Source organism: Chrysochloris asiatica, unplaced genomic scaffold (genome assembly GCF_000296735.1).
Source record: "Chrysochloris asiatica unplaced genomic scaffold, ChrAsi1.0 scaffold00040, whole genome shotgun sequence".
Lineage (NCBI taxonomy): Eukaryota > Metazoa > Chordata > Mammalia > Afrosoricida > Chrysochloridae > Chrysochloris > Chrysochloris asiatica.
Window position 1 is genome coordinate 21,759,453 of NW_006408558.1, and position 12,424 is coordinate 21,771,876.

General features: G+C 61.0%; 2 protein-coding genes across 5 annotated transcripts in view; one reads left to right on the plus strand and one right to left on the minus strand.

Moving 5' to 3' along the window:
- Positions 1–1,568: 1,568 nt before the first annotated feature.
- On the plus strand, positions 1,569–5,272 carry RCOR2 (REST corepressor 2). Its single transcript, XM_006861001.1, has 12 exons — positions 1,569–1,695; positions 2,391–2,447; positions 2,717–2,797; positions 2,978–3,030; positions 3,120–3,281; positions 3,386–3,510; positions 3,595–3,664; positions 3,746–3,961; positions 4,237–4,314; positions 4,429–4,486; positions 4,619–4,848; positions 4,958–5,272. Exons 1-12 carry the CDS (start codon positions 1,569–1,571, stop codon positions 5,270–5,272), a joined length of 1,572 nt encoding a protein of 523 aa, XP_006861063.1.
- A 1,695-nt stretch (positions 5,273–6,967) lies between these two features.
- The window catches only part of MARK2 (MAP/microtubule affinity-regulating kinase 2), a 60,501-nt gene continuing 55,044 nt past the window's right edge, over positions 6,968–12,424 (minus strand). Inside the window, exons 15-19 of one of the 4 annotated variants that reach the window (XM_006861002.1) lie at positions 11,979–12,140; positions 11,199–11,456; positions 10,174–10,200; positions 8,219–8,263; positions 7,300–7,681 (exon numbers count right to left, since the gene is read on the minus strand). In XM_006861002.1, coding sequence (XP_006861064.1) covers positions 7,300–7,681; positions 8,219–8,263; positions 10,174–10,200; positions 11,199–11,456; positions 11,979–12,140 — 874 coding nt within the window. Of the gene's footprint in view, positions 7,682–8,218; positions 8,264–10,173; positions 10,201–11,198; positions 11,457–11,978; positions 12,141–12,424 lie in introns of all 4 variants that reach the window. The other 3 variants (XM_006861003.1, XM_006861004.1, XM_006861005.1) reach the window with 3 other exon arrangements.

Genomic DNA, 12,424 nt, shown 5'->3' on the forward strand with positions numbered 1-12,424 from the left:
CACGTGTCCGGGGCGGCAGGGACAGGCACGGGCGCCGCACGAGCTCAGAGCCGCTACCGGTGTGCGCGCTTGGCTCTTTGTGTGCCTGGCAGGGTGGCTGGGTCTAGCTTTGAAAGTCTCTGCCCACCCCCTCCCCCATCTCCGTCTGTGCCGCTCTACCCGCTTCCCTGTCTGTCACTCTGCCCGTGCTGGGGGGGGGGGGGAGAGGACGCTCCCCATCTGGGGTGTCAGTGAACCTAGGGAGGAGCGCCGTGGTGCAGCCCTTTCCCTACACCTTCCATCACTCTCCATCCCTTGGCCCCTGATTCACTGTTTTTGGGGTACAGACTGTTGCAGTAAAAGGGAATACGGGTGAGCCCTGGGGACCCATTGAGCCAATAGAAGCCAGGCTTTGGCCCGGTAGCTCTTGGAGGAATGCTTTCCTCACCCTGTCCTGCCTCCCATCCGCTCGGGCCCCCAAAGGCGCATGAAGGGGGGTCCCCCTGCGGAAGGGGGGGCGGGGAGTTCCTTGGCAGGAAGGGAAATGAAGGAAAAGCTGGGCTCCACCCGGGCGGGCAGGCAGTCGGCCTCAGGGCCCCTAGGGCAGGCGGCGGTAACCAAAGTCCACTGATGTGTGGGGTCGGTGTGCGTGTGGGTGGGGCTGACCCCTAGTTCCTTTGAGGGGCAACGCGGTCTCCCCCTGGGGCATATCTGGAAGCCAGGGAACGCAAAGGGGCCCGCAAAGGGAGCTCTCCCCACCCGCGTACTGACCCCACCCCCTGAGGTCTAGCCCCGGCCCAGGCCCCGCCCCCGGCCCTCCTTCCCACCCCAGGGCCAGATGTTCAGCTGGCGGAGGCATCGGCTGGGGGAGGGGTGCTGAGGCCGCAGCCGGCACTACTTCCCTGCCAGCAGCTTCATTGTGTGCGCGAGGAGCGGCGGCGGAGCGGGCCGGCCAGCCGCAGCCGGAGCAACGGGTAGAGCGCGCCGGGGAGGGTGTGAGGCGGCGCCCGCGGCTGCGCTCCGCCCGCCTTTCGACAACTCTGCCCCAGCACCGCGCGCTGTGCGCGCCGTCCCGCCGCCGCCCCCGCCGGTTGCCGTCGCGGGCAGAGGGCTGATCGGGTCAGGGTCCCTGCCGGGGATCCAGGGCATCCCAGGCGCAGCCCAGAGGCGCGGAGCCCGCTGGGGCGCACGTTGCGCTGCAGCGCTCGCCCACTGCGCGGCGTGGGCAGGCGGGTGGTGGGCTCCGAGGTACCTCGAGGGCAGGGCGCCTGTCTTCTCTGCAGGAGCCCCAAGCCCGTGGGTCGGACAGAGCGAGCGCGCTCCAGCCGCGCGGACCGAGCGCTCATTCCCCACGTACCCCACTTCTGCACAAACTTTTCTGACGTCCTTGCCCGTGGGGGTCGCAGAGAGAGCTGGGGTTGCCCTTTGGGCGCCCGTCGCACCGGACCCCAGCCACGCTAACCTCCTGCCTCGAGCAACCTCAGTGGCGACCTCTCCAGGCCGGGCCGGGCACGGCACCCGGGGCGATCGCGGTGAGTCCCATTGCTCTCGCAAGGCTCCCGCGCCCCCCGGGGCAGCTGAGCGGGGTAATGCCTTCGGTGATGGAGAAGCCGAGCGCGGGCTCCGGGATCCTGTCCCGCAGCCGAGCGAAGACGGCCCCCAACGGCGGACAGCCCCATTCGGAGGATGACAGCAGCGAGGAGGAGCACTCCCACGGTAAACCCGGTGGCCTGGGGTTAAAGGCGTATCGATCCTGGTGGCGCGGCGGGCGTGGTGGGAGGAGTGGAGCGGTAGTTTCCGACTATGAGCTGATTCTGTTAATGGCTCCTGTCCCCTTGCCCTGGATTGGAGCCTCTCTCTTGCTTCTCCCCTAAGCCTGGGCTCCTAGCATTGCTCTGGAGGTGGTGGTGGCCGCTAGCCGTACCCTCAGCCCCTAAGATTGTTCTTGAGAGCTGAAGGGAACCCCAGACATGCTTCCGTCCTCATACTGGGGCTCTTATACCATGCCACTTTGCAGCGGATTGAGGTCTGACAGGCAGGGACTGGAAAGGCATCCCCACGCCCAGCTGGGGAGGCTCATGTGCCTTGGGTTCCCTGAAGGGCTGGGGTCAGCTCTCGGCCCCCCAGCCCATAGCCACAACAAAGGGCTCTGCCTGGCCTGGGCTTGCAAACTGCCCCCTTACCTCTTCACACCTCCCCACCACCAACACCACCACACACACACAAACACACCCCTCCACTGTGACCTCCAGTTCTTCTTCCACTGAGGGGGAAGATCAAGGAAAAGTGAGCCTTGTGGAAGGTGGGGGCCATGGGCGGTCAGGGAGGAGAGCTCTAGGCCAGCCACCTCCCCTGCCACATCCTCCCGCCTCCCTCCCTGAAGTCCTGACTGCCTCCCCCTGGCTCCACAGACAGCATGATCCGAGTTGGAACCAATTACCAGGCCGTAATTCCGGAGTGTAAGCCTGGTGAGTGACAGCAGAGGCTGAAGGAGAGTGGGGAGGGAAGGGAGCAGAGGGGCCCTGGCTGGCTCCCATCAGAGGACGGGCAGGCGGCCCGGGGGGGTGGCCGTGTGGCAGGACTCTTTTTCCTGCTCTGCCTTCCTGTCTGAGTCTCTGCCCTGTATTCCCTTCTGGGCCCCATCTCCCGGGCCCCAAGCCTCGGCCGCCCTCTTGCCCTGCTGGTTCCAGGCCACAGGGTAATCTCCACGCCTTCTCTGTCTGCTGCTACCTTTCAGAGAGCCCAGCACGTTATAGCAACAAGGAGCTGAAGGGAATGCTGGTGTGGTCGCCCAACCACTGTGTATCTGATGCCAAGCGTGAGTGGGCGGAACCCTGGGGTGGAGCCCTAACTGGGTGATCCCCTATCTAGGTTCATGTTAGCAGTGGGCTGGAGACTGAGGGCCTGGGGCTCCTGGGTGGGGACCCCTCTCTGAGCAGAGCCTGGAGCAGGGGCTGTAACGCCCTCCTCTGAAACTTACTCCTTCCGATCCCTGCAGTTGACAAGTATATTGCGATGGCCAAGGAGAAACACGGGTACAACATTGAGCAGGTGAGGCTGCTGAGTGGGGATTGGGGGGTGGGTGGGAACGGCACCGTGCTGGGCCAGCTGAGCTGAGCTGCCCTGCTGTCCTGGGCTAGGCGCTGGGTATGCTTTTGTGGCACAAACACGACGTGGAGAAGTCATTGGCTGACCTGGCCAACTTCACCCCATTCCCGGACGAGTGGACTGTAGAGGACAAAGTGCTGTTTGAACAGGCCTTTGGCTTCCATGGCAAGTGCTTCCAGAGGATCCAGCAGATGGTAAAGCCCCCCGCTCCTCTGGCCACGCCTCCAGCCCCCAGCCCCAGTATACCTCATCCCTTCAGGCCGGCCCGGACCCCAACTGCTGATATTGCCACCCCCAGCTGCCTGATAAGCTGATCCCCAGCCTGGTGAAGTATTACTACTCGTGGAAGAAGACCCGTAGCCGAACCAGCGTGATGGACAGGCAGGCCCGGCGACTGGGGGGCCGCAAGGACAAAGAGGACAGGTGGGGCCATGAGTAAGCGCACGGTGGGCAGAGTTGGTGTGTCCTGGCCCCAGCCTCATTTCCTTCGTGTCTCCGTATCACCAGTGATGAGCTGGAGGAGGGCCGAGGAGCCGTGAGTGAGGGAGAGCCAGATGCTGGAGACACTAAGAAAGAGGTGAGGTCCTACAGCTGGTCTTGCCTGGCCCCCATACCTGTTTGGACTCTGCATCCACTTGGTCCTCTCCTTCCCTTGCAGCCTCTGCTTTCCCGGCCCCTGAATACCCGCCCAGGCCCCGGGAAGAAGGAAGTCCAGGTGTCGCAATACCGCCACCATCCGCTGAGGACCCGGCGGCGCCCACCCAAGGGCATGTACCTGAGCCCCGAGGGCCTCACCACTGTGTCCGGAAGCCCGGACCTTGCCAATCTTACACTTCGAGGCCTCGACTCCCAGCTCATCTCCCTCAAGCGCCAGGTATGGGGGTAGGGAAAGAAGGGCCTGGCGGAAGAGGGGTGGTTAGCACCTGGGAACTAAGTTTTTTGGGATGTTTGAGGTCTCAGCAAGATGGTGCAGGTGCCCAGCCTGAGAGATTGTGGGTGATCTGTGGTTCTTTTCAGAGTGCATGGTAGGTTCCAGGGCTTTGTTGAAGTAGGAGAGGGATCTTCAAGGGGACATAGGGTGCTGAGAGTTGATGATGGGGTCTTTTCTGGGATGGAGCTTAATGGCTCTTCCCGCTGTGGCATTCACAGGTGCAAAGCATGAAGCAGACCAATAGTAGCCTCCGTCAAGCCCTGGAGGGCGGCATCGATCCGCTCCGGCCCCCGGAGGTAAGGCTGCTTTTCAGGTTTGGGTGCAGAATGGGGTTCTCTTGGGGAAAGTTTGTATTTCCACAGTGCTGAGTCCAAGCACTTGTGTATGTATGTACATTCCCTGCTCTGCAGGCCAACACCAAGTTCAACTCCCGCTGGACCACAGACGAGCAGCTGTTGGCTGTCCAAGGTGGGTTGGACCCTGGGGAGAACCGAACATCTATTTCCCTGCCCTCCAAGGAGCTCTGGGGGTAGAGGGGAAGAAGCCGCGAGTTGGCTAGCTCTGAGGGGTGTTCATGCTCTGCCCTTTCGACCCTTGCAGCCATCCGTAGATATGGCAAAGACTTTGGGGCTATTGCAGAGGTGATTGGGAACAAGACTTTGACCCAGGTGAAGACCTTCTTTGTAAGCTACCGGCGCCGCTTCAATCTGGAGGAGGTACTGCAGGAATGGGAGGCCGAGCAGGATGGGGCCCCTGGAGCCCCAGCTCCCATGGAGGAGACTAGAAGAGCGGCTCCTTTGCCAGCCCCAGCCCTAGAGGAAGATGATGAGGTGAGAAGGGGATGAGAGCCCAGAGGAGAGGCCCCGCCTCAGTCCTGGTCCTGAAACTGGGCCGAGGGTGTGAGAAAGCCTGGGTCTGACCCTTTTCTTTCCCCTTCAGGTCCAGATTACATCCGTCTGTACATCTGTGCCACGGTCGTTGCCCCCTGTACCACCACCCCCTCCCCCTCCCACCTCCCTGTCACAGCCTCCCCCACTGCTGAGGCCACCTCTGCCCACGGCGCCCACTCTGCTTCGCCAGCCGCCCCCCTTACAGCAGGGCCGCTTTCTCCAGCCCCGGTTGGCCCCTAACCAGCCACCACCACCACTAATCCGCCCAGCTCTGGCTGCCTCCCGCCACAGTGCCCGCTCGGCTCCCCAGCTTCCACCGACCCTGATGGGAGCCCCTCTGGAGCCTCCGGCGCCATCACTCTGAGCCCAGAGGTCCTTCACCAACCAGAGGTTCCGAGCCCCTTTGCGGGATTGTCCTTGGGCACCTCCGGCAGCGCTGAGGACAGAAGAGGGACTAGGGCTTTGGCCTGGTCTTGGACACACACCTGTCTCCCCACCCAGCTGGCCTGAGGGTCCTCTTTCTGCTTCCTGGCTGGGACTGGAAGGCCCCTGCCCTTTGTGTGGGGAGGTAGCGACCATAGCGTGTCAGGAGAGGACCAGCACCTGTTGGCTGGTCCCCCTCTTTTAGCAATAAGTCTGGGGTGAGCTGGGAGGGGGGTTTGCGGGCAGAGGCCAGCAGGGAATAATATGGTGGATAGAGTGCTGAGGGTGCCTGCTGTACCCACTGCCCAAGCTTGGAGAAAGGGGATTTGGGTTATTTTTTAACATTTTTTAAAAATAAAATAAAAACGCCCAAGCTCAGCAAGTCATCTTTCCGTGTGTAAAGGTGCTGACAGTGCCCACCCTGCCCAGGGCCTATCCAGTTCTCCTGTTGGGTGAAGAAAATGGGAAGCAGCAGTTCAGATTCCAAACATTCTCTTTATTACGTGTTTGATCCAGAGGAGAAACGAAGTGCAGGAGGGGGACTGGGTGGGGAGGGGCCACCTTGCCTGGGTGCCCCCGGCCCCCACCCCTTTGGGGGACCAAGCCATGCCCTCCTGGCCCCCTCAGAGCACCCGGGCTGTCCCAGAGGGGAGGGGAAGGGAGCCCTTGGTCTGAGCTGGAGCCCGCAGTTGGGGGCATGGGGCAGGAAGGCTGAGGTTGGCAAGGCCCCTTCCTAGGACCCCAGGACTCGACTGAGCCTGGCCTGGGAGGGAGTGGGGGTGATGAACAGGGGTGAAGTCATCATAAATCAAAAAGAAAAAAATAAAATAATAAAATAAAAAACCCATCACAAAAAAATGTACAACTCAGCTGAGGGCAGGGGCAGCCTGTGTGCAGGACTCCCTCCCCCCATTTCTGGAGAACAAACAGCAGAGAAATAAATTAAGGGATGCAGCGGCCGCCACCAGCCCAGCGCCCATAGCTCCCTACTCCCACACCGGCCACGCCCCCCAGCAGTCTCCACGTGGAGGGCAACAGTGTCGGGAAGAAAAGGCTGAGATGAGACAGCCACTGCTAGGGACTAGCTGGTGCCCAGATTAATGCCAACGAAGGGGAAGCGGCGGGTGGGGAGAGCGGGCTGGGAGGGGGGTGTGCTTCCAGACGGGGACCACCCAGAGGAGCCCATCTGCCCAGCAGCCCCCTCCCCGCCCCCTGGAGGGGGTGGAGAAGATGGCACAGACTTGAAGGGGAACGAATGTCCCCACAGCAGCTTGGGGAAGGAAATGCCCCGCTCTGGGAAAGGAGGGCGGGCAGAGGATACAGTGTGGAGGGGGCCAGGACCCCTCAGCCCCACCTCACAGCCCAGAACAGCCACCAGCCCAGTCCTGCCCCAGCCGCAAGCCCCAGGGGCCGGAGGTCGGGGGAAGGCCACCTCTGGTGGTTTGCTTGGGGGGAAGGGAGCGCGGAGCAGCCCAAAGTGGGCATGGTGGAGGGAGGACCGACAGGACTCCACTACTCTTGCCTGAGAGTGTTCCAGCCCGGAGCCACCCTCCCGGGAGACCCCAGAGATCCAGTCTCGACTGGCCCCATGGGGCAGCGAGGAAAGGTGGCCGCTGGGATTTTTTTTTTTTTTTTCTTTTTTCTTTTTGGTAATAAAAAATTTCTTGGTTTAGGAGAAATACTCTGTGCAACCGCAGTACCGAGGGGAACCCCGCCCAACTCACACTCCCCTTCCTTTGCCTCTGGGGGGGAAGAGGGGTCTCTGGGCAGGGTGAATGTCAGGGGAAGAAACCATCTCCCAGTCCCCACTGATGTGGAAGAACTGAGGGGCAGGGTGGGGAGGGGTTGTGCCAGCAGGGGGAGACACACTGAGTCCAGTCCGCAGTCTCGCCAGTGGCATCGCAATGGCCCCAGCAGCTAAGTCCAGCTGGCCGCCTCAGCCCCCAACCCCCCCTTCCTGGCAGCCTGTTAAAGCTTAAGCTCGTTGGCTATTTTGGAGGCAATGTTTTTGAAGGCCATGGAGGTGCCCGATATCCGCTTAAAGCGCACGCCGTTGAGGGAGAGCCGCGGCAGTTTGCAGACCTCCATCTCCCACTGCACGAAGTCATCATGGCCCGGCGCACCGTGCACACACAGCAGCATGTACTTCTCGTGTAGCTCACTCTGGCAGCTGTTGGCGTCCAGCACCTTCCGGATCTCACGCATCATCTCGTTGGGCTCCATGGAACTCGTGGTCTTCATGCTCCACGTGAAGCGCAGCGAGCGTGGCTTGGCCTCGCGGAAGTCTTCCTTTTCTTTGTCGTTGCCAATACCACCGCCGCCGCCGCCTCCGCCGCCCACCACGTGAGGTCTGCAAAGAGGGCAGAGGCCATGTCAGGTGGGGGGCGGCAGCACCCCAGGCCAGGGTGGCTCCCCTGGCAGGCAGGCAGACCCTGAGACCAGAGAGGAGAGGAAGGGGGTGCAGCCACCCTCTGTTCTGGGAGGTAGAGTGCTTAGAAGCTAGATTGAGGGGGCCTGAGGGGCAGCCCACCCACCCTCCATCTCTGGGGACAACCCCTGGAGAGGCCATAGTTCCATGCAGTTGCCGCTTCTTTTCTGGGACAAGGGGAAGACATGGGAACACTGTTCAGTGGTCCCAAACACGCAGACTGTCTAGACAGAGGAAGAAACTGAGGCATGAAAAGGTGAGCCCGTGACCAAGTAGACTCTACAGCCCCAAGCCCAATCCAGGGCTCCTCCTTTCAGAGCACACCGGAGGGCTGGAGTTGGAGGCTGGGGCTGGTCTGAGGGGCCAGGCAGAGCCAAGTGGCAGAGGAAGAGAGGAGCAGGCAGCTGGTGGCAAGCCCAGTGGCCCAGGCAGGGCCAGTACAGGTTCCAGCCCTCTCACCTGAGCGTCTCCACCCGGTCTTTGCTTTCAGGTTCATTCAGGTTCCTCAAAAAATAGAGCGAGGGAGAGTTTAGTGCTGGGGCCGCTCGCTCCTTCCACCGCCACAGACCCAGCTGAGGGTGGGTCCTGGCAGGTGCCCCAGCCCAAAGGCCACTTGCCCATCACCTGGCAGGTCAACATGGCTCTGCAGCCTCTCACCCCAGCAGCCTGACTGTCCCTATCCAACCAAAAGCCCAGCACCCAGGCCTGCTCCTTCCCACTCCCAGAGATGCGAGCTGGGAGAGACAGGCTGATGGGTGGTGTGTGGCACACACAGCCAGGCTCTCCGTCTGCACTGGGGGAGGACTGGGGGATGGGGGTGGGGGGCTTTTTCATCATTGCACCAGCGTTTTGAAACTGGGAGGAAAGAGGCAATCATGTTTTCTCTTGGTGGGATAAGGGGATGAAGGGTGTGTGAAGGCCTCTAACGGGAGACCCCAAGAGTCTGCTAAAGTGTTAAGAGGAGTGGCACATAAGGGCAATGAGGTCCAGCTTCGGAAAGGGAGAAGCTGCCTCCCTGTCTGCCTGCCGGCCATCTGAGTGTGCAGAGGGAGGGTGAAGGTAAAGGCAGGTAGACACTTGGGGAGGGTGGGCGGCTGTGCGGGTGGGAAGAGGTCTGGCCCTGCTGAGCGGCTTCTCCAGCTCCTGGCTGGAAGATGGGGGCCTGGAGCTGGGACACTGGGAAGTGTGGAGGAGGCCGGGATGAAGGAAGAGGGAAAGAGGAGCAGCAGCAGCAGCAGCACATGTAAAAGAGACGCACGGACACCGATGGCGAGGAAATCGCTGCCAGCTGGTGGGGGGGAGCAGGTTGGAGCCCCCAGCTGTTCTCACCAGCCCCACCTGAAAACCTGGTCCTGCCTCTCCGGGCAGCCCCCTGAGCCTGCACAGCAACAGACAGTCATGCAGTGACAGGCTGGGGATGAAAGGGGCAAGCCTGAAACTAGTCTTGACAGGGGGACTGCCAGGCATCCCAGCCCCAGCAGAGGGTCTGAGCTGACTCAGCCCTCAGGGACCTAGGAACCCCAACCAGGGCCTGGTCTACCCAGGCCTCTAGAGGAAGAGGATGGAGCCAGGAGTGGAAGGTCAGGACTGGGCCTGGGAAGGGCGATGGCAGAGGGAGGACAGGATCTCTCATTCTTGCTCAGGTCAGTGGGGCATCTACCTCCCAGTATCTCCAACTCTGTGGAACCATGCCAGGTGAACACAGAGGGAACTTGGCCCACCTAGACACTGATGGAGACTGAGGTGTGCTGGTTGTGTGTGTGGGGGGGGGGGGGGGGGAATTCTAGTTCTGCCAGAGCTGCCAAAAGGGGGTGCTGTGCTCCAATAGAGAGCAAACGCTCCTTGGGCCTAGAGGACTCAGATTGTCACCTTGGCATCCACATGTCCCTGTGGTACCTCTAAAGTCCTACCATCCCACAAGACAGGGGAAGAGGTCACACAGCTCTGAAAGTTGAGGGAGCCAGAGGAGGGAAGTCCAAGAGAACCCAGAGTGAAGTAGGATCCCAGTGAATCTCCTCATAGAGCATGCACACAGAGGGGAGAGGGACAAAGAAGGAACCCAACAAGGTGACCCAAACTCTGGGAGGAGGCCAGGACAATCTTAAAGGGAGAATTCCCTGAGAAAGTCCCCCTTGCTTGGGGACAGGCATAACTGTGGACCCAAGACCCTCATTTTCAAAGCCATGTGCCCTATGTGGGCTATGTACCCCCAACCCTGCCCATCTCTCAGGGCAGAGCGGGCAGGCCCTGTGCCGACACCCAATCAGAGGCAGGCTTCATCCCTTTAAGATGGCAGGAGAGGGCCACACAGACGCAGATAGCAGGTGCAGGAGGGAGCGAGAGCCAGAAGAGGGCGCTAATGATGGAGGCAGGACACAGGACGGACACACACACCCAGTGGGCTCAACGCCTACCTTCTGGCAAATCTGAAAGACAGATTTCTAAAAAAAACAAACAAACAAAAAAGACAAAATAAAAAAAGAAATAAAAAAACCCAACAAGACGGTATATGGATAAGCAGGTGGGGAGTGGACTTTATAGGTTTAGGGGCCACCTAGAGTTTGGAAGAGCCGCTCAGCGAGACTAGAGTTAGAAACATCCAGATCTGCTCCTGCCCCTCCCACTGCCTAGGCCTCTCTTGTCACCCAGGTACCTGTGTGCCAGGGCTGGCAAGTGGGGGGCGGGGGGGCGCGTGGGGCTCCGCCTGTGGAGCGGAGTGAAGGGCAGGGTAAGCCTCCGATTTCAAAGCCACCCACTGCTCCAAGGTGGGTGAGGAGGGGATGGGAGGAGCAGAGAACATCCCAAAAGGCAGAGCTCCTAGGTGCACACCTTCAGGATCCAAGTGGTCCAAAAGCCCACCCGCATCCTGACCCATACCCATGGTGCATCAGGAGGGCCGACTGGGGCCAACTGGGCCTTAGCCACTTCACTTCCAGGCTTCATCTGAGGAAACCCCAGGGCAGGCAGGCAAATGTACTGCAGCCAGCCCCTCACTCTTGGTTAAAATAACCACAACCACTGGGGGCACAGGGTAGACAGGGAGGGCAGGTCAAAGGGGGTAAGACAAGAGACAAAGGCACATGCTCCTTCCTGGCCCAGCCTGGCTCATGCCTCATGACTTTGCAGCTGCGTCACCAAATATAAGTTTCCATGGGAACCCAAGAGGGAAGAGGGGGGGCTTTTATTTTAGCATCTGAGTTCACACTCTCCTAGAGAGGAGGCGGCATTGGCCATCTGTTGGGGGCCAGAGAAGAAGGGGTATGTGGAGTTGGGGACGGGTCTGGGCACAGAAGATGCTGACAAGGACCACTACCACCCCTAGGTTGGGCCCAATTTCTTGAGCCTCCCCAGTCTTTCCTAACCCCAGGGCCCAGGCCCGGTTCTGGGTATTCTGTCTTCCCCACCTCAGCCTCGCTGTCTCCCTAACCTTCCTGCTCACCTGCGGACAAACTTGGAGGTGAATTTGCTGAAGATGCTCCCGGAAGCCCCTCGCCGGCCCTGGCTGTTGCCGGAGGGAGAGGCTGGGGTCACCCCGTAGGGTAGATTCTGCTGGTCCCGCACCTGTCGGAGCTGCCCGGCGTGGAAGGTGCTTCGACTGGACACACCTCGGGGGAAATTGGTTCGGTCTGGGGCTCCACCACTGCTGCTGATGTTGTGGGCGGAGGGGGAGGTGACAGGGACACGCTGCGGGGCTGTGCTGTGGGAAAAGAGGGTGGTGGGGAAACGTATCAGCAGAAAGAAAAGCCATCACCAGCCAGCGCCTGAGTGTCCTATGGTGGGACAGGGTAGAGGGACTCGAGGTCAGAGGCAGCCATCACGGAGCACACGGAAGGAAGGAGGTGACCGTGGAGAACACAGTAAGGAGGACATCGGGGTGGTGGGGAAGAGGGCGAGAGGAGGAGGCAGGACAGCTTGGAGAAAAGTGGCTCCTGGTAACCTCAATCTCAAGGGATACGACCGAGCAACCCTCAAGGCCCGAAGGCCTCAGAACACAGACTTCCTCCTGGTCCTTCAGGCCGCTTCCGGCATATCTGCCCTGAGTCTGGGAGGGAGAGTTAGGAGGAGTGGGCAGGAAGGCGGTCTGGGGCTCTCTCCACTTTCTGGATACAGGGGCCAAGGTGACAAGTACAGAACCAGACCCCAAAGTCAAAGGACAGAGTGCTGGAAACGGGGGGCAGGCTGAAGGCAGCAGGTGCACCAGCCGCCTCAGCACACTTGCCTGGGCCGCGGCACCTCACAGTTACTCTCCGTGGGGGGCAGCCCAGTGGCCTTGTTGGGGTGCATGGAGGCCGACATGGATTTCTGGTGCTGGCGGGGTCGGGCCGCAGAGACTGCGGCAGAAGCAGAAGCCGTGGAGGCCCGGGACCCTGGCATGGTTAGGCTAGGAGACAAAAGCAGCGGAGAGGCCCGGGTTAGGGGGGTGGGGGTGGGGGGAGTGGGGGGGGCAGGAGGCCCGAGTTAGGAAGGAAGGGCAGGGCAGAGCAGAGCTGGCCCTAGAAGCAGCACCGGGATGCAGATCAGAGCTGAGGGGAGACGAGAGGCAGGGTGAAGCAGCAGCTAGGTAGGCCAGAGTCCAAGAAGGGAACAGGCCTGTGGGCTGCACTGGGCTCCTAGGAACTTTAAGACTAAGATGTCACCTCTACAGAAGGAGTGGGGTGGAGCTCA